This window comes from Hippocampus zosterae, chromosome 9, assembly GCF_025434085.1.
Source record: "Hippocampus zosterae strain Florida chromosome 9, ASM2543408v3, whole genome shotgun sequence".
Lineage (NCBI taxonomy): Eukaryota > Metazoa > Chordata > Actinopteri > Syngnathiformes > Syngnathidae > Hippocampus > Hippocampus zosterae.
Window position 1 is genome coordinate 4,310,321 of NC_067459.1, and position 22,477 is coordinate 4,332,797.

At 39.6% G+C, this 22,477-nt stretch overlaps 1 protein-coding gene across 3 annotated transcripts in view; it reads right to left on the reverse strand.

The window, feature by feature from the left end:
* LOC127607030 (receptor-type tyrosine-protein phosphatase gamma-like) overlaps positions 1-22,477 on the reverse strand; it is a 399,557-nt gene that overhangs the window by 26,689 nt on the left and 350,391 nt on the right. For 2 of the 3 annotated variants that reach the window (XM_052075036.1, XM_052075038.1), the window contains 6 exons: positions 18,030-18,141; positions 8,342-8,433; positions 7,520-7,611; positions 4,212-4,308; positions 3,057-3,139; positions 2,043-2,177 (listed from right to left, as the gene is read on the reverse strand). In XM_052075036.1, coding sequence (XP_051930996.1) covers positions 2,043-2,177; positions 3,057-3,139; positions 4,212-4,308; positions 7,520-7,611; positions 8,342-8,433; positions 18,030-18,141 — 611 coding nt within the window. The remainder of the gene's footprint in view (positions 1-2,042; positions 2,178-3,056; positions 3,140-4,211; positions 4,309-7,519; positions 7,612-8,341; positions 8,434-18,029; positions 18,142-22,477) is intronic. The other variant, XM_052075037.1, reaches the window with a different exon arrangement.

The following is a 22,477-nucleotide window of genomic DNA, read 5'->3' on the forward strand; positions in this document are numbered from 1 at the left end:
CCATAACAGTCCAAGTCATTGATTTTCAAAGGACATTAGGGCCGTTCACACGGCACACATTTGCTCCGGTGCTGCACCGAGATATTTTGTTGCGGTTTATTTTGCACCGCAGCAAATTGTCTGGAGCGTTCACACGTACAAAGCCGCTGAGCGGGGCAGCCCCGGTACAGTGTTGGGTCTGCCCCACTTGCGTTCACACGGCAGTTTCTGCAGCGGGTCAAAACAACAGAAAACAAACGAGCTGTCGTGTTGGTTCTTTTTAAAACGTACTGTATATACACAACTCAAGCGACTACTGGACTGGCACGTCCTTCTCCTTCTCGGTTTCCGTGCCTTCTGCTCGAGAGTGACCGCCCAAGAAAACGTAAATGAACGATGACTTCAATGACACTCAGAAAAGCAAACACTAATGCGCCAAACAGAAAATCAAGAGAGGAAATCACAAAATAAATTCTATGGGGTGTGGGGGGTTGTGAATAAACAACAAAGGAACAAACAACTCCGAGACAGTCCAGTCTCCTACAAAAGGAAAGATGTTACTAGCCAAGTCTTGTGTCGTTATGAATCAACACATTACGGAAGTCCGGCAGAGCACGAAAGCAACGCATTCTCGCCATACGTACTCTTCACAAGCATTTGCTCTGGAGCTAATTAACCCAGTTGCGTTCACACGTGCAAATTTACACCGTGCTGCTTCGCAAACGAGCATTTGCTCTGAGCCTCTGCTCGGTTCATGGTACCTCTAATAATGTCTGGTCCACAGACCTGAGGCAAGTGTGTAGGGGCGAAGGAGCTCAGAGAGGTAAGGTGGAGCGAGGCCATTTAAACATTTGAAAACAAATAGTATGATATTAAAAACAACTCTGAATAGGGATGCCAGAGTAGGAATTATGTGCTCCCTCTTACGAGGACCAGTCAAAAGGCGAGTAGCAGCATTCTGGATCAGCTGGAGACGCTTAATGGAGGATTGGCTGACTCCAAAGCAAAGTGCATTGCAGTAATCCAGCCAGGATGTGACGAAGGCATGAATTACTCTGCTCATGAGAAAGGAGCAAAACAAAAGCACATACTGTATGTAAGGCATGTCTTGTAAAAAAAAAAAAAAAAAAAAAGACAATAATTAATTTAAAAATCAATCTGCATTTCAATTGTTTGGATTTTTGGGCATGGGTAAAGAACGCATTTGGTCTTCCGGAGTGAGTCAGCACTCATTCCAGACAACCCGGCCACCAGTGGCTCGCGAGCCTGCTACACTGCTGTTTATGTGGACAGACAAATGACTCCAAAGGAAATGCGGCAGTCACTTATTGGTCAAGCCCGACAATGGTCTGCGGGCCATACGCTAGCTGGCTAGTGGAGTAGCACAATGCCCGTGGACCAGCGTCATCCAATAAATCACTGACTCACTCGGTTTTGTGTTGTGTGCGGGTCTAGATCACTGAGGCACTTCAGAGAACGTTAACATCTCATGAAACATAGCAATACTACGAGTTAAACAGCCTGTGGCTCAAACTGACATTTTAGCACAGACTGGAAGAACATATTTGATTCACAGGTTAGTCAAATGGGGCATGTTTTCAGTGCATTCAGAAAACGCAGACAGCAGAGACAGTTCTCTCATTTTACAGGGACTTAAATGACAAACCCTTTGTGGTCGTGTGCACAGTTGTTTTCTTTTACATGATGTCACGTCAGTTAGTGCTCACATATTATTTTGCCTAGTATGCCAGCTAATACTCTTGATGAGCTTCATGTGAAGATGGTTTGTTAGTATTGAATGAACTGAAAGGTTGTTCATATACCATCTTTTCATGATTGTTTACGCTGTCTCCTTGCATATGTATACAGCTACAAACTCAAAGATTATTTTATGTTAGCGGGCAGAGCAACCGATCGCCGGCAAATAGCAGGAGTTCACTGTACTGAGAATTGTGCATGACTTTCTGCAAGCAAAAATGAGATTTCCAAGATGAGTGTCATATTTTGGGAACTTGTGTTTGAAAATGTGCGTGTGAATGTGTGTGTGTCTGTGTGTCACATACTCGTCCTTTTTCAACTAAGTTAGTGATCATAACAATGACGCCTGTATTCTGCTCCCACACCATCCGCCAAAAATCCTCAAAGGTCGACTTGAGTGGGCCCTGGGCTGCAATGTAAGCCTTGGGCTTATTGTAACCCTGAGAGAGACACACGTTAGTCAGGGTTTATCTGTGAAGACAATTTTCAAAATTATACATGCATCATAAAATAAATAATTAATTACAAGAATAATAATTATAATAATAAATAAAGTAGGTATACATTCTAAAAACTTCTTTCTAATGCCAGTTTTGTGATGTCAAAAGAGTACCAAAACTGAATTTAAAAAAAAAAAAAAGCAAAAGAAAAAATGTTTGCATTCTAGAGTATTGATAAGTGCCATATAATTACTTTGCATTATTTGTCACACACTTGGAAAAGTGCTCGAAATTTGTCAGATTGCTGGGATTTCTCTTGACTACAGACATCTTCTGCCACTCCAAAGATTTTCAATTGGTGTAAGGTCTAAATGCCACGTCCACCTCACAATGCAGATGTCATGGGTGAGATTCTGGGCCCTGGCTTTCCTGTGTGGAGTTTGTGTGTGTACCCTGTGCCTCCGTGGGTTTCTTACGGTTACTCCGGTTTTCTGCCACATTCCAAATACATGCACGGTGCAGTCACTGATCACCCAAAACTCTACTTAGGTGTGATTGTGAGTGTGAATCATTGTTTTTCTGTGTGTGCCCTGCGATTGGGTGCCCGAATTTATCTGGGATACGCTCAAGTATGCCTGCGACACCTGGGAGGAAAAAGCAGTTGAGATCATGGATGGGTGCATGGATGGAGTTCTGAAATTGTTGAATTCACTTAGCAACACAAAACATGGCATTTTGAAGTTTTTTTCACCTTTTACTTGATATCAATTACACACACATACATCACACACACGCGCATGCAGCATGCACAAACATACATGCACGCACAGACACACGTGAGCACACAGATGAGAACACAGATTGTGTGGAAACACTCACATCCACATAGTTGGCATTGATGTAGTCGGTGTGTTTGGAATCCTTTCCCACCAACATTCTTAACTTCACTCTGCTGTGGTCATCTGAGCATAAATCATTGGGTAGATGATAAGTAATGTTTTCATTTTGAAAGTAAAATCAGCGTCAGCATATAACAGTCATGTTCTCTAAATCAGGTACTGAGGTGGACTGCCAAAGCACCTGCGCATTTTCATAGTGGAGTTCAAATAATAGTCCAGCTGGCCTTTTCCACCTGGCCTTTGCTTCCATCATGCAGTCCAGTGAACAAGATTGGCCTGCTTCTAGACAGTTCCAGATAATTAACCACAGCTAATGTCTGGACGAGACACAGCAAGCATCTACCAAAGAGGATTCGATTCACCTTGTGTGTGGTGGTATTTGCAAGGACATTATAAAGGGTCATCTTATTTTTGAAAAACACACAACCCTGCCCTCTAGTGTTAATACATAGCGGTAATATCACTTGGACTGTCCAATTCGATTATTTTTGTGCATGACTTCTTGTTTGAGGACCAAATAACAGAACCGTGCAATATACTTTCTGCTTGGCTCTCGACGAAGGCGGACGCTTTTTTGCACTGCTCCTCCTGCCCCCCCCCACCCCCCCCCCCCCCCTTCCCGGCCATGGACTGATAAGCCGGGACTGTCTTCATGATGAGCAGACCTCGAAGTAGCTATGACCTGTACACGCATACACATACATAACTGGACAACCACACGCGCATACACATCCTTGTTATCACTTTCTTCATTGCTCCGATTCTTTTTACCCCCCGTGACGTGGTTCGATATGCGGAGCGCAGCTGGTCATTTCGGCCGCGTCGCGGTTACCCCCCTCTCCCCCCATAGCCCCCACCCCATTCATCCTCCCCCGTTATTACATGTTATGTCTTGTGACTTGTTGTAACTGTCATATACTTATTTATGTGCTAGGGTCTTTTTTATCCTGGACTTAAATTATCCTCGGAAGAGGATAGTTCGAGCGCGTTTTTTTTCCCCTCTCCCTACCCAGCGTTTTCCTTTCTGAATTCTGATTGTTAATTTCCCCATTTCGGGACAAATAAAGGATATCTTAATATTTTTTTAAGTGATTTTGCTTCTGTGTTGAAATAAGAGTACATTTTCTTTACTCACAGGCCACTATGTTGATGTATCTGTTCTTATGCTTGTTTTCAGGATGGTTTGAGTTTTCGGATGTGATCTTCATTTCTGCAGCGCTGCGCTGAACCTCCTAGGTGTTGACAAAGACAGAAACAGACGGACACACATACACCTTTGCTTATATATCCTTGCAACTGCAAGGTTTCCAGTTCTATTGTATTGCACAGAGGCTGTTTTCCTGGTTGGACCTGTTCGGGTGGATTCCGTGAGTATTCTCTCCCTTGATCTTTGCCATCTATCATTTTGCTGACCGGTGTGTTAACTTCCAGAGATGACTCACAAGAATTAGCTATAAATTGAAATTAATTTTGTGACTCAGGGGTGGAGAGCGCTTCAGAGACAACTGACAATCATCTTTCAATCTGAAAAGTTGTTGATTCTAATTTAATCCCACCTGAAACACAAATAATAAAGCGGACGTTTGTGGCGATAAGTGCAATTTATCGACGTCGACTGTTCATTTCTTACGTGCAGAATGAAAATCATCATCTCGAGTATAAGTCTCCCTGAAATCAGGTGATCGCGGGGTAATGTCTCATTTCCTCAAAAATTTTTGAGCTGTCACTTGCTCTTCTCTCATTCTGAAATGAGCCACTACATGCAGGACCGTATTTAACTCCGCAAACACGATACCCTGAAAAGTGTTTTTGGGGTGTGTCATTAAACATCGTGCTTTGAGCACATGCGTGTCAGATCCCAGACATTTTTGAAATGTGAATGAGCAAATAAAATGATGGGATTTCACAAAACAAATCTGAATTGGGCATCATGCCCTACAGTGTGAATATAGCCTGATATATTTTCTTTTTCTTCTTCATGATACATTTTTTTTGACTGGTGCGACTTATACTCTGGAGCAGCGTATAGCCTAAAACCCTATGCCGCGGTAGTGTGCCGCGAGACGTTGCCAGGCGTGCCATGGAAAAATATCCAATTTGTATGCCTGTGCGGTCTATCGCCCAGAAAGTAATCGTGTAGTACCCTCCCGTACCGCCAGGAAGCAGCAACAGCTAGCCAATTGCCTTGTGTTTTGACGACTAAAGACAAGTGAATTTGTGCCGCATGAATGCAGGACGACAGTGAAACAAATATGAAAGATGATAAAATACGTACTTAAGTTTACGAGTGGTGTACCTTGCACATGTAATCGTCTTCAACCTTTTGTTGAAAAGCTAAATTTCATGTAGCAGTGAAACTCAGGCTGGCATACACACCTGACAGAGCTTGAACATTTTATAGAAGATGGAGTACATTTTCAGTGGGTTAATGTTCACTGAACATTAATAAATACTGCATGCATTTCTTGTATCTTGGCTACCAACCAATTGACCGTCACTCAAACCAAGTTCCGACAAGCCATTTCATCAATAATACTCTATGTACTGTACATGAATGCGGCTGAGGGATCAATAAAAGTGTATCTTATTATTGCAGATGAAAGCTTCAACGGTGTCTTCTATACAATGTATGACCATGTAAACTTAAAACTGATGTCTGTGATCAGTTTCTGGTATTTTCATTTGAAGAAATTCCGGATGCAATTCCAAACCAATGCACCTGTGTACTCAGAATATGAATATGCTCCACATCCAGTGTGCGGACCCTCGGGGGCAGCAAGGCCTTATCTGCTGGACTAAACATTCATACAATAACATAAATTTAAACAAAATTATTCTCAGTATTTTTTACGTCATATTTCCATTTAGTCAAGTGGCTTTCAATGTTATTTTAAATAACATTGAAAGCCACTCGATAACTTATTTATAATGGTAAAGCTTTTAAGCAATCATATTTCAGCTAGCTTGTGTTGCCAGGTAAATTACACTTGCTCGGGCCCTTCAGATTAAAGAGAGCAGGCCCCTGTGCGCTGTAAATGAACGGGCACAGTCAGGTTGCAATAGCCAATCAGATCACGAGTCTGCGCACTGGGGCCAGCTAGAAGGACTTACGTCGAGACTGGACGTCCGCGTTCGGTGATTGGATTAGCGCCTGCTAGAGAGCGCTATCACTGCATTTTAACCCAAAATGGCCGAGAAGAAGACGTTGGTCTGGTTGCAGATCTACTTTCCACACAATTATCAAGACGGACCTTCCACGAAAAGTTGGATTTTGTGCGAAGAGGTCGCCCAACTCCTGCGCTAGCTAGCCTGTCCCAGCAAGGAAAAGGGTTTGTCGAGCAATTATGAACGGTATCCGTGGCTCACAGCCTCTGAAAAACGCTGCAAATGGTACTGCTGGGAATGCCTATTGCTTGCAACGGACTGATTTGGTGTTTGGAGCCACAGTGGATTTACCCATTTAAGTTGTTTTACCAAGGGAGCAAGGAAACATCAGAGCACGGCTGGGCACTTACAAACTACGGTGCGTTTAAAAACGTTTGGGGAGACTCGCGTAGAATTGCAGCTCAGTGAACAGGCACTACATTGGTGAGTAAATGAAATTTATTTTACATTTCTTCTTGTCATTTTATATCGTTTGTATTAAATTAATGGGAACGAAATAAAATGACAAAAATACAAAAATGTATCAAATAAATCTGCTGACTTGCAATTTATAATGGCGCATTGTAGTCACGTTCGTGCACTAAAGTTCGTTCAATCTCAGCAGCTCAACATCGTCAGTTATTTGCTGTTGTATAGCCGATTCTTAAAATGCAAATGATCTGTTTACTTTATTTTCAAAGAATAATTTATTTTGTTATTGTTTGGTTGGTGTCTTATATGAAACTGCGATGTTTCTCAATTTATTGGACAGACTTGTTTAAGATCACACAGCGTAATCTGGGTGGCATTTTATTTCGTATTTTTAAATCATCTTTTTATTTTTGACAATATCTATAAATTTAGTTTCCTGTTCTTAATTGTGAATGTATACTTGATGGTTTTAAATGCTCCTGAAATTCAGTGCTGCTTGACGAGCCTATACTGTATTGTGTTAATGTATGTGACGTCACAGAAGGCCTAATGTTGAAATGCACGGCCCGCCACTGTCCAAATCGTTGTTCTGTATTTAATGTTAACCCTTTCAGGGACAGGGGTTACCACAATGGACATCTTATCATGTTATTAGAATATAGGTTATCATTATTGGTGCGTGAAAGGGTCAATGTTCATTGTAAGAGTAAGATGTATTGTTTTGAACCAAACTCATCCTAACTGAACCCCAAATGGCACTCACTTTATTTTTCTGTGCCCTGCCTAATAGTCCTCTGGCTACATTTGGTTGCTTTTTATTTCTCTTCTTTACAGTGTGAACGGGCTAAACAAGACTTTGGTACTTACCTCGAATTCCTGGGAGTATCCATGCAAGTTATTCGAGGAGAGTTCTGAGACATGATTGATGAAGTGCTTCACTTGAATGACTTTGATGTCATCTGAAGTGGAGACATGATACCAGAGTTAAACCACCTTCAGAGTAATAGGAGCAAAGCCATAAGCAGAACATGCAACACCTCTCTAACTGCTGCGACAAGACCATTTCTAATTTAACTGCATACTTCACAGAAACATTCTTTGCCATTACACTATTAGGAATGAGTTGCTGAATCTTTCCTTGAATAACTATTTATCCTTTAAATTATTTTGGCAAGTGTGTTAATAGATATTGTATTTCACAACTTTGTTTGTATGGTTTATAAAGGTAAAACGTGCAGATTTCAAATTGGTTTGAATATGCCAGAAAACTGGCAATTTTGGGAGTTACACACTTATTACTTTCATGTTTGAAGGAGGGTTACACAAATGGCAGACACACTCTGTCATTCATTTTTAAAAGTTCACTAACTTTTAAACACAAAGAGTATCACTGTCTTTTCTAAGATGGTTGTTTCAAAAATAACAAAGCAGGAATAAAGGTCAACATTTCTTCTACACTTCTTCTCTCACTGTGTTCCTCTCAAACATGAAGCAAATTGGACACACACAGCAAAGAGTTAACGGCTTCTCAGAACCAGATGTGGGCATTCTGTCCCTGAAATGGAACGGCCCGTCCGTCTGGCTGCCCATTTTTGGCACAGAGGACGCACGCAATCTTGAATAACAGGTCAACAATCAACATAGTTATCGTTTTTCGCCTAGGTGACAAGTAACACATTGACTTATTACCTGGGATTGAGGCGGCAGGGGCCGTTTCATTGGCCACCATCCTGGGCAAACTGCTGTCCTCCACATGTAGATGTGTAGTCTGAAAACACCGCCTGGGAAAGAGAACAAAACTTTTAAGATGAGCCTTTTCATCACATTTAGGTTGTATTTGAAAAGTAATAACTGCTGTGCTTTAGTGGGATATGTCTCGCAAATTGGAAAGATTGCAAATCAAGTCATATCATGCTTTGAATCATTGTACCGGAACGGATGGTCAACTTTATACATAATTTGTACTCATCCTGAAAAACAAAAAGTGTGAAGACCTTGAAATTATCTGCATATCAATGCACCCTTGTTATTGACAGAGAGAATTAAAAAACCTTTTGCTCAGTTCGACTAAATATGAAAGATCACATTGCCCTGCGTGTCTTGCATGTGTTTGTTCTTGGGTGTCCGTATACTGAGTTTGCTTCGAACGGACAAGAAGAGAACAATTTGAACATCGCTCTTCAATCTGGTGATCAAGGCTTGTGTTATTTCTTCGGCTGTTCAATGCTATCTTTGTTGACAATTCAACAACTCAATATGTCAATATGTACATGCACCAGACTATGTCTGGTTCCAATTCTTTCAAGCATGCCTCTTTTTGTCTCGGTCCCGGCCGCAACTGGAAGCTGGCTGTCTTCGATATTGAACCTCCCGGTCTCACAAACTGGAATGGTTTTGTCCCACATTAATTTTATTTCACCACACTGCATGTGTCTGTTTTTTCCCTTTATTTTGCTGTTGGTCTATGCATGTGTCGTAGTGCTTCGTGTGGCATAGTAAGAATGTCCTCGATGCCAATTGGCTGTCGGTGGCACGCCGCTGCCAGAAAGAATTTCACTTCAGCTTCCACAGAGAAATGGGCAGAGAAGCAAAATTTCAACTTTTAATCCTTCATCCTGCATTGACTTTAAATGGAAACACACAGCCATAAACGTTTAGTTTGCGTTCGGTCTTACGGCAACATTATAATTTAAATGTGGCAAATGGAGCCCCGGGTGGTAATGTAGCAGGAGCAGCAAAACCTATTGCTGAATGTATATACAATCGATCGTGTCACCCTCGGGGACCCTGAATTTTTCATCGTTGCAAATTGGACTTAACACTTTCAGTTACATCACTCTCACTTAGTCAACTATGGCAGACAACGATGAGGATTTGGACAAATCTGACAGCAGTCAAGCCTTTCTAAGTCAAGGTCTTCCAATTCTCTGTAACTCTGACCATCCGGTGTTCCGTCTTACGCCCATGCAGTAGACTCAGAACAGTTGTGTTTAGAGCAACAGTGTCAAACTCAAGGCCTGGGGGCCAAATCCGGCCCACCATGTCATTTTATGTGGGCCATGAAAGCAACTTCACTGATCCTTGTCAAAATCTATACTAAAATGTAAAATTGTCATTTGTAATATATAATGTTGAAATCTTCCAATAATTGTGTGACCCCGTTTACACTCACTTGAACAATAACTGAGCAAACAACAAATAGTTGACTTGAGTGATTTTAAAACGAGTAATCCATCAATTCGTTGTGTACAAGTAATAAAACGATGAGATGATTAAACATCTATTCGGTTTCACTGTCGTAATGGCCCTCCGAGGGAAGACGTAACTGCGAAGTGGCCCGCGACAAAAATTAGTTGGACTCCACTGGTTTAGAGGTTGCTTCTTTGCTCAAGACTGCAGTATCTTTCATCAGATGGACATGCATTAGGGCATATTGCCGAAATATACTGTATATGCGTATATATAGTCAAGCCCGGAATTTTTCATACACTTGGGTTATGAATAATTTTGGGTTTGGCTGTAGGCCTATCCTTATTGCAAATCGAACATAATCTAATAGTTCCACTCTAAAATGAACCATCCTTGAATCATACTACATTCCATCTATCGAGATATGAATCGAATAGTCTTTTATTGCAGAGTTTCAGACCCCTAAAAGACATACTGAAATAATATGTAACACTGTCATTCCTCCTCCTCCTCCTGGGCAATCGGCACCCGTCACGGACTTGGGCATTTCCTTGAGCATAGCTCCAACAGAACGATCAGATGTTAGTAAAATGTAGGAGACTGGACTGTCTCAGAAGTGCTTGTTATTTATTCCTTTGTTGTGTAAAGTATCCACAAACGAGGAAATTACAAAATAAATTCTGTAGGGGGGCTATAGAATTTATTTAGTGATTTCCTCGCTTGATTTTCATTTGTGATGCAGTATTTTCAATTTTCATTGAAGTAACCTTGAATTTACGTTTTTCAGAGGCGGTCATGAACGCCTCTTGAGTCGAACAGAAGAAGAGAAGGCACAGAGATGAACAAAGACATACCTGTATTTGTTGAGACTGTGAAAACCATTAATAAAGTGTGCATTAAAAAAAAACAACAACAACACCATAGCTCTCCTTTTTTCGGAGCTGCAACAAAAACATATTTAATAAAGCTGCGACACAATTCACTGAACCAACAGCAAGTTATAACATTGTAAGCATTTCTACGGCAAGGAGCCATCTTGGGGATCGACATATTACCGTAATGACCATACACAAGGCACACCGGATTTTAAGGCGCGCTGTGAGCTTTTAAGAAAATAGAAGACTATTCGGTGCACCTTATAGTGCGGAAAATACGGAAATCATGGCGGCCTTAAAGTACATTTGGCCAATAATTGCAGAACATGCCAGTAAAAATCTTATCTGATATACCTACATTATGGTGACATCACTATGAAAATCACAATGTGTTTCTGTTTCTGTGTGACATGAAGAAAAAGGCCAGGTCAGATTTATGTTTTTGTCAATGGACCAACTGATCTACAACAGGGGTGTCAGACTCATTTTTGTCACAGGCAACATTGTAGTTATGGTTTCCATATAAGGGCTGTTATAGTATGACTGTGAATAAATATTAATCACTTCATATTACAGATACACAATACATTAATAATTCATGAGTTTTCAACCCAGCCCCCCCCAAAAAAAATTCTAGTATTATTACATTAATTCAAAAGGTGGGTTGGTAACAAAAATGCTTAAAATATCTCAACATTTTTCAAAGGAAAGACAATTTGTAATGTTGGTATTTTCACAAGAAACAAAGTTCATGCTCATAATGTGCGTTTGTGGGTCAAATAACGTAATGTGGTGGGCCATATCTGGCTCCCGGGCCTTGAGTTTAACACCTGTGATCTACAATGTGTCATTAACTAGAGTACAGTAGATGAATCAATCACCCAAATAGTTGGTGTTGAAAATGTAATTACCGGTAGGTGTCATTATCATTTCATGAAGCAGATTGAAGCAGATATCAGTACTAGCGTGAGTGTGTTTTGTGTGTGTGTGTGTGTGTGCGCGCGCGCGCTCATAGGTTACGCAAACTTCCCTTTGTGAACTTAAAGTATATTGTTGCATTTAAAAGCAATCATCATTCCCGTTGAAAGTGAGTACATTTTCAAGCATGGGGGGGGGGGGTCTTAACTCCACGTGCCAGTTGGAAGTCAGTGTGTGTACATGTGTCCATCCAAATCCCCAAATAACAACAGTTCGTCAACAGCCGCCAAAACAGTGTTTGTGTGTATGTGTTCAGAACCCTCCTACCTGTATTTGATACAGAGCAGAGAACAAAAAGCGTTCATCGTGAGAAGGGGACCAGACGGGCTGCTGCATGCTGCTGCTAACATGAATTAAACACTGAGTGACCGAATGCACAGACGGAGGAGGAGGGAGGGGAGAGAGTGGAGCTTTCCTAACAAGGCATGAAGGGCAGGTTCTGAGACAAGGCAACCCCAAGCTAGTGCCTGGTTTGAGCCACTGGTGTCGTAATCATGAGTTCAGGCCACATGGGACCCATGTCCAAATATATTGTCGTGAAAATGTGCATAATGTACAAATAAAACAAACTACAAAAAGTCTAGATAGGTCTCATCCGCCAGGTCTTGCTAAGCATCAACTGGAAATTGGATGAATCACTTATAAGAACATATTTCTGCTGATTCGTAATCAAATTATTTTGATGAATTTACGACACAACCCATAGTTACTTTTTAAATACTATTTTCCGACATCTTAGCTTTTATACAAATATCATCTGGTGGAAATATCGTACATGGACTGTAAAAAGTAATAAGGTGCTTCATAACTGCGTCTTAAATAGTGAATAAAATCTGACATGGTTACTCAAAGTTTTCCCTAAAATGGCACTTGTCAATGTCAATATTATCATACTGTTATGAGAGACTAGAATGCATCACGACCACAGTTTCTGTTAAGGGTCCAAGAGACTGAGCAAGGGTTGGGTCAGCACACAACTTCAGGTCATGACCTGAGCTTTGCTTTGCAAGAGGATTAACTAGACTGGCCCCACCCCCTCCTACCTGCTGCCAGGGATGACTTAAAATGTGTGTGTGTGCGTGTGTTTAAAATGGATGGTGGTGATGGTCATTACCTAATATTAAGGTGGATGTTGGGGTTGGGGTCAGACTCAAATTTCAACAACACCAACACAAATTTAATTTGGATTAATGATTGGTCATGATTTGACATGCAATTTATTTTTAGAATGACTCTAGTTCAATCACTCCTCAGTAAAACTTGTTGATAGTGTCTTAAATTTGTCCATACATGCGTCTTTTAAGAAACCACTTGTTCTGTTCAGTCACAACATATGTTGAACTGTCACTGTATTGATCAGCAATCACAAAAAGAAGGCCTATGCTTAGATTTCCAGAGGACCCCAAGCGTCTCACGAAGATTGATCAGTAAAACGTTCTTCAATTTAAAATCTGAATCCCAATGACATGAAGTTGGGACATTTTGTAAATCCCCCTCCCAAAAACAAACAACAACAAAAACAGTCTACAATATATTGAAAAATCCTTTCCAATGCATATTTCACTGAATTATATAATTCAATGAAATATCTATCTGTATCTTATATATATATTGCGCGTCGTCCCGCACGCGGTCTGTCCTTCCGTCTGTCCCTTTTCAAAACGTACCTACTTCACCGCGCCGCGACTGCGCCGCTCAGGCAGTGGCTCACTACGATCACGCGGGCATCTTAGCGAAAAAATGTTGTCTACCCACAAGCATTGCAATGAAATTGTTAGTTATTTAGTAGAGCTAAACATCTCTTTATTTTCGCGATAAGCAATGAAGATGAACAAAAAGTTGAACCAAGCAACAACACTTTTGTGGGCCAAAGGCCCACCTTACCAGCCTTCCGCAGGAACTAGCTGATGAGCCGCCCGGAGGGCGGCGAACCACCACCTTACCAGCCTTCCGCAGGAACTAGCTGATGAGCCGCCCGGAGGGCGGCGAACCAGCTAGTGTATATATATATATATATATATATATATATATATATATTCATTCATTCATTCATCTTCCGTACCGCTTGATCCTCACTAGGGTCGCGGGGGGTGCTGGAGCCCGTATATATATATATATATATTAGAGCTGCCAAACGATTAAAATATTTAATCTAATTAAAAATGCAACTGTCATAATTAACTCAAATTCGCTAAAAATTAATTGTGATTACTCACACATTTATCGTTTCTGAATTTCCTTTTATATTTTTTGTCCTATTTTTCCCCATTTTAATGCTCTCATCAACATGGAATCATTAATCAGTTTTCTATATGCAAAATGCAAATATTTACTGAAATAACACGTTTGATTTTCAATTTTACATGAACATTTTTCCCTTGGAGCAGTTATTCACACAATCTCTCACACAATATTACTGTCCATCAACAACAGTGAAAAAAATATTTTGTCACACAACAACTGCTTTAACAGCTCTTTTTATGGAATCAAAACAGCAATATAACATTATAAAGTGCACATCTCAAGAAAACTAGTACTCAGCCTATAGTGGATTTAAGCCATGGTTGCATACTTCGTTTTTCTCAAGTTTGCTTTGAACACAGCAGTCAGGCTATGTTGATTCTCTTGGTCCTTCTTGTGCGCAAGTCTCTCTACGGTTTTGTGTAGACATCATTTCAGATGATTCCAATTGGTCCGATGACAACACTGAGACGCTTTATTTTCGCTAGGTCACTACCACTGCACCGCTGAACTTCACTGTCACTGTCAGACGAACACAAAGAAGCGCTACCCGCTCTATTTATATTGACATGGAACACTGTAACCTTCCACACAAAATAGTACCAAACAAGTAACAATCGCGTCAGTGGCATACATCGTACGCCTGTATGATACAGGTAACTTTGGTCTTGTCAGTGGAGCAATCTGGCAACTTTTTAAACTTTCCATTCATAAACTCTTTAAAAGTATCCGTTTTCGGTGTCTCGCGCTGCCATGGCTGTTCAAAACAGACATGGGTGTGGACTTCTGCAGAGCGCTTGTCGTTTTGTTTCTGGTGTATTTATTGAGCAACGTAACATCCGCTTGCGACGTGTGCTGCATTAATCTCGCGAGAAAAAAAAATAATCCAGTTAAAATTCATTTAAATTAATGTCAATAAAAACGTGCTAAACTGACAGCTCTAATATATATATATATATATATATATATATATATTATTTAACATGAAATACCCTTAGTGTACGGAATATCTATCTATCGATCTATCTATCTATATGTATAGGGGAGAGAGAGAAAGATTTTTTTTTTTTGCAAATAATATATTCGTTCATTTTGAATTTGATGCCTGTCTTGAAAATAAACTGGGGTAAGGGCGTATTTACCACCTGTCCTTTCAACAACACTCAAGCATTTGAGAAATGAGAATGCTAATTGTAGAAACGCTGTCGGTGGAATTCTTACCCATACTTGCCTGCTGTACTATTTTGGATGCTCACAAGTCCCGGGGTCTCTCATGTCTTGTTTTACGCTTCATAATGCGTCTCACATTTTCAGAAGTCTGCTTGCTGGAAAGCCAAACTACTGCTTGGACATGTTTAGAATGTGGCTTTGCATTGTCTTGCTGAAATAAGTCGCAATGTCCCTGAAAACTATGCTATGTTATTGCTGACTTCCTGTTGCAGCTAAAACAGGAACAGTAGAGGCCTGGCATATGCAGTATACTATAAATATTTTGCCACCTTTATTTTAACAAAAAAGGAATAAGGAAAACATCAACTCTATGTCTGTGTGGACAGAGAGGAATACAGTGTTTGTGATGGCTGCAACTGTTGTAACCCGTTTTGAGTCTTCCTCTGTGATTATGTACTGTAAGGCAAGGGTTCCCGATCCCCGGTTGGTGGGGGTGATTTATTTTGAAAAATAAATACCGGATTATCTTTTGCATCCGTCCATAGTACGTCCATAGTCGCTCTTGACGCAGGTCAAGGGGCGCTTCTCGCTCACGTGAAAGGTTACCGCTAAAATGAAACAATAGCAAAATGGGTAAAAAACAAACATCTCTTTGAGAAGGGGAAAAGGCCCAGTCGGGAGACAGAAGAGGAGCCTTCGACTTTCAAGAAAAAGAAGGCTATATTTAATAGACAGTATCAGGAGTCCGACTTCAAATACGGATTAACTCAACGTGAGATTCCCACGCAACAAACCCATAAGCATAACATGCGGCGATGGTGACTCATATTTTTCATGCACTTTGTATTTGCGGCGTATCTTATTTTGAAGGCACGTTTGAACGTGACCAGAGAGACCAGTGAGTGTTGTTGCCAGATAGAACGCTCCTCGTGTCATGATTCGTGTTTATTATGTGTAGAAAATCTGAGTTTTCATGCAGGTTATATCATATTATTTTGTTGTATTTATCCGATCTTAAAGGCCAGTCCCTGAGAATATTGTCTGACATTAAACAAGTCCGTGGGGTAAAAAAGGTTGGGGACTGCTGCTGTATAAAGTATTATGTGACCGTAGTGGAGCCCCCCCCCCCCCCCCCACCACATAGTTGCAGTTAGACACCTGTGGATTTACATATGTGTGGATTCTTTTCAATATTTCTTTTTTCTGTTTGCTTTTTTTGGGGCGGGAGGGGGTCTGTTTTTTCAATTTTACCCCGTTTCTAGCAGAAAACATTGCTTTTTCTATGCATTCCAGTGTGCATCAGTTCGAATTTTTGCTTTGTTTTACTCTGCTTTCTGATGTCAGGTTGGCAGTGAAAATTAGAACATGTTCCCAATTGTCCTACGTTGGAAGTAATGTAAATGCTATTGTAAATAGCACAGCCAATTTACGCTGTTTTCTATGCTATTGCTAATTTATTATATTTATTCTACAAATATATTGCTAATGCTTTATTTTATATTGCATTTATATTGAACTGCGTACAGTTCTTTTCTGAAACATTTATTTTGTGCAATGAAACACTTTATTTTTACTCCCCCCCCCCCCCAATTTTGCTGCAGTGTGGTACAAATAAAAGTTAACAATGAAAGTAATATTTACACGTTGTCACATTTAAAAAAAAACTTAATTTGGTATGACCTGAAAATTTTACCTTCATATAAATGTATTTATTAGGGTGAAGTAAAACAGATCACAAGTTTTGTTGAGTTAAGTCTGGCACCGAAAATACATTTTTGTATACCGGCAATCACCCAGCCCCAAAAAGGAAGTTTGACAAGAATGCTTAATTAATTATTTAAAACATATTAATTTCGAACATTGATAACTTGTAGTGAACAGTATTGCGGAAAATTAATGCTCAGTCACTGTATTTATCAGGCAAAACTAAGGAAAGTAGACTTGAAGCCTAAAAATAAGCTCGAGGTCACTCATTAAGCGTGAGTGAAACATAAGTCGATACATGACCTGTGCAGACAGCTGGATTGATTAGAATAGAAGCAAATCTGTTCCTTCATACATGAGTGAGAGGCCTCGCTCAAATAGTGTGTGGACAGCTTCAAATACTGTCGGCATAGTAACATTCCAACATGTTGCTATTTTCAGTGACAATTTTAGCATGATTTTTTTTTTCCTGCTTCACTCTGACTTAACAAGTTGAAATTGCTTGAAATCAAAACTGCTGGATGAACAGTAATTGTGTAAAACAGATAACCCAACATTGGATCTGAAATGGAGCAAGTCAAAACTGGATTATTTATACCCAACACAATGGGTTGAGGATTTGACCCAGCACGTTAGGTCAAGATTTTGATCAAAGGAGGGAAAATACAAATGCTGATGAGTTCAAGCTATCAAGAAATTTACAAGGTTATCAGTTTGGCTGCGGTTAATAATAACACAACCTGTATTAGCAACATTTTCTAGAAGAGAAAATGTAATTTACTAATTCAGATGATATGCTTGGCACAATGTTTACACCAGATACCATTGTGTCAGGAAAGGTAGTGGCCAGGAATCGGGTTATGCTACACTACACTTATTTCAACTTCAGTACACAAAAGAAGCTGGCCACTTTCGACTCTTGAACCTGACCAACCCCTTCTGCTGGGTTAAAATAATTCACCCAATCTTGAGTAAAAGTAACTCAATCTGCTCAAAATTCACAGCAAGCCAGAGAGCCGGTTAGGAAAACAACCCAGCATTTTTTAGCACGTCGGTGCTTAATAAATGTAGAAAATCTGTTCTCATTTTGAACACATACCAAATAAACAATGTCTGACCACACAAATTCATTATCCAACAAGCACAAGTCCTTTGCCCCCCCCCTTTTTTTTTCGATCTCAATAATATGAACATAGTTACCAAGTGTTGGATTGACCCACCTCCAGTGTATAAGTACAGCAAGCACCAGAGTAGACACCATCATCAAAGGTGTCATCCAGTGCACATGATCCGGCCATGATCTATTTCTCACTTGGTGGGTCCTGTAGGTCACTGAGGAATGAACAAAAGACAATGTATGTGAAATGTACTCCTAATGAATAAATGCATGTCAATAATAGCTTGCTAGCTAGCTTATGGCTATGCTTGTGAAAGCAAAACAAAAAACTCAAACGCGTGTTCGTTCAATATTGTCAAATAATATCCGGATTAATTTTAGGCAATTTTTCCTCAATTTTCTACGGGAAAGTTCATGAACATTTGAAAATCCAGAATTGGTGCTCCGGACTTTCATCTCTATAGCTAGCAAGCTAGCTAGATAGATAGATTGATAGTGTTACGTTGCAAGGTGGTGGTGGACCCCAAAAAGCAGGCAGGAGGGAGGAGCAGGGTGTATTTGAAGAATTGTATTTAAAACAAAGAAAACTAAATCCAAAACACACAAAGTCCAAAGTATCAAACAAAAACCATGACTAAAGCTAAAACACAACAATGAACTAAACATGACAGAAACCAAGAGCAAACACAAACAGCAACACACATGACAGTAGCAAGAAGCAACAATGACCCGACACTGAGTGTTCGGGCTGGGAGTCCTTTTAAAGGCCTGATTACCTATGACCAACAGGTGTGCAGCTGCCGGGGGAGCCCTGCAGTGCCACCTGTTGGTCCCTAAACCGAAACATGACAGATAGATCGATCATGAGCAGTCCCCAAATGACTTTTGACAGCTCATACTTGTCTTACAATACAATACAATACAATACAATACATGCTGATTTATATAGCGCTTTCACAACAGCGGCAGCTGTAACAAAGCGCTTAACAAAACAGTTCACATAAAGTAAAATAATAAACACAACACAAAACATAAAACACAGACAGTCGTGCAGTCCTAACCACTTTTCCGTCACACGCTTTGTTGTTTGAAGCAGTTTGAGATGAAAGAGGAGAGAATCAAAGTGTCCTTTAACCAGTGGATCAGAGTGCTCAAAATGTGCACACGTCGGCTACAAGCTAAGTTTCAAAGTCAACAAGAAGCTGTAGCATCCACTGACGAAAAAAGAGATTGGTTCACTTCTCCTGTCCCATGGAAATCCATTTCAATTCCAAGCGGCGACTCACGGTTCCAAATACGCATCGGCGCTCTGCGCCAACGCTCCTCTCTCCTCATCCTCAACTTCAGCAGCCATCCATCCAGCCGCACCAACGCCGACTGTCCAACTGCGCCGACATAACCACTGAACAAAACGGGGTTGTGAAAAATGCTGCCCATTACAGGCGCAAAAAACACAAGCGCCCCGGGTCTGTCCAGCACCGACAGTCAATGGCGCCGACATTCCTCCCAATCAAAATCTGTGCTGGTACAGGCGTGCTGCCGAGAAGGCGCAACCACCAAGCACAGATACTGCTCCTTTGATGAATGTCGTGGCCAAAAAGCGCTGAAAACAGTCCATATCAGGTCCACACGATGAAACAACAAACAACATGTCTTCATCAATGTTATTTAAAATGGATAAGTCCTGCATTCAATATGTCTAAACAGTCACCACTTTGGACCCCCAAAAAATAAAATGAAGGCTGAATGATTGTTGACAAAGATTGTTTTTAATTCTTCTTGTGTTTTTCTGCTCACATAAAGGCTATTTTAGAGTAACAGAAAAGTGTGAAAATGTAATTTAAGTATTTGTGAATACCATTTTGATAAAAGGCAAAAGTGTTCAGTCACATTGTGTCTTCACACTTGATTAACTAAGAAAAGCCAGTGGGCTGAATTTATGTTGACAGTGATTAATTATGTTATTATATTGTTTATGTTAGTCATACTTTTTGCATTATTTTCTACTGTTTGTATTTTTGGCTAATATTTTGTGTAATATTTTCACATATTTTCCAATATTTTCACAGATGCGGTGTATTTTAGTGTTTGTTTTGCATATCTGTATTTTAGACAAATTTAATTTTTGTATATTTTCATATATTGTGAATTATTTTCATTTATTGAATTATATAATTTATTTTTTAATATTTCTTAGATTTGAGTACTTTTATTAATTTCGTTTGATCTAACATACTGTATCTAATATTTTTTGCCTTTTAGCCAACATCTTTTTATGTTTCCTTCGAGGTAGTGCAAGTGTCTCGGAATGTTTTTTGGGTTACATCCAGTTTCACCTTCTTCTGATTGTGACCAAATGTATAACGTCTGTTAATACATCTGTGATTGGCTGGCAACCGGTTCAGGGTTTTCCCTCACATACTGCACAAAGACAGCTGGGATAGGCTCCAGCACCCCCTGCGACCCTTGTGAGGATAAAGCGGATCGGAAAATTGATGGATGGATGCATGGTTGTACTGACATTGTCACAAGGTTGGAAATGCCGCAGTAAAATAAACATTATTTAAAATACATGTTTGTTTGTTTGTTTGTTTTGTTTATTGAACATAAAACATATACAGTAATAATTTGACAGAAAATAAGGTAGATAAAATGGTAAAAAGAAAGAAATCAGTCTTCATTCAACACAGTTATTATGTTCAAGGGAGTAGGAAGAAGTAAAAAACGTATCTAGTCCTACCCCGTTATGTGTTTATATCTAATAAATCATTTTTATATCAATCAGAAAAGAAAAAAAGTAAGAAGAAAGAAGTCTCCATTAAGGCTCATACTTTACCCTTAACCGTGATATTTTTACACCTTTTGGTTTGTATCGGGATTATATACATCTGGCACTCTTGTGTCAATTTTCTCTTGTATTCATAATGGATATTTCAATACCTTTCTCTATTTATCAACTTAGTTCTGATTTATCATTATATTTAATGTTTAGAATTTATCATTTTAACTCTGATTGATGTAGGTTGTTTGTACTATTTTTTTGAATTTGTTTTTGAACTAAGCAAGTGATTTACTCATTTTCAGGTCCGTTTCGAGATTCTTCCACAGATTAACACCTTTGATAGATACACTTCTTTGCTTGATGTTTGTTCTTGTTTTGAGTTTTTTTGAATAAATTGGTACCTCTTAAATCATAGCTGCTTTCTCGAATTTCGAAAAACTTCTGAATGTTTTGGCAGAGCCGGTTATTGTGTGCTCTGTACATTAATTGGGCGATTTTAACCCTCGTAGTCCACCGCTTGCGATAAATGTAAAATTATGTCTTTGAATCAAAGGCATTCGGGAAAAACGCGAGAGAGCTGAAACGTAATGGGGGGGTTCTAAAATGGCCTAAATTTCATGACGTCACCGGCTGATAATTCTCAGGCATTGCATCAATAATAAAAAAGGTTTTGATTCCGTAATCTTCACAATTTACATATTTTGCACCATAGAGACCCATTATAATTCATATTTTTGAATGCATCGTAAACCTAATGTGTAAACATGCATTTCACGCCATTTTTACGTCAATCGCTTTGTTTTCGCTTGGACAGACGTATGCATGCCACATTGTTGGGTTGAGGTCATTCCAATTGTGCAACTTTTAGGTGGCGCCAGAGGATCGCAAATGAGTTTGCCTTTTTGCAGGAGGCTTCAAACCAATGCATTTTACATGAACACGTCCGTTCGGGATTGGTAGTAGGGCTCTGTTGGGACCTCCATACACAAAGTTTTTTTTCCTTTTGCAAAAAATAAAGAATAAAAAATCCCAAAGAACTAATAAAAACTATATATGTATGGATAGCACAGATACCTCTGAACATTTTGAGTGTTTGAAAAAAAAAAAGAATGTTTGTATAACACAACATACATCATTTCAAAAATTGTAAAATGCGTAACTTAGGGTTTTTTTTTCATTTGAAGGACCCAAGGGTTAAAGTCAACCAGGTCATAAAATTTCGTCGTATTTAATTTGATAAATAGTGGATTTGTGGGTTACGTATATTTTGATCTATTAATAATTCGGATTGTTTTTTTTGTAGTTTTAGAATAGGGAGTGTGTTTGTTTTGCAGGCATTTCCCCATATTTCCACACAGTAGGTCATATATGGTAATAATAATGAAGTGTATAATGTGTACAAAGATCTCTTATTTAGAACTTCCTTGGTTTTGTAGAGGATCCCTACGGTTTTGGCTATTTTTCTTTTGACGTTATCGATATGTTGCTTCCAACATAGTTTTGAGTCTATTACTAATCCGAGAAACTTGGTTTCATACGCTGTTTCTATCTCAATTGAGTTTACCATAATTTTAGCTTGGTGTTTGATTGGTCTTGTGCCAAAAACAATTAACTTCGATTTTTTCAGGTTAAGTGACAATTTATTTCTGTCGAACCAGTTTTTTGATTGATTCAATTTGTTTAATTCGTTTACTACGGTTGTCAGGAAGTGTTTCAGATTTATTCCAGAACAGTAGAAAGTTGTATCATCAGCAAATAGGACACATTTA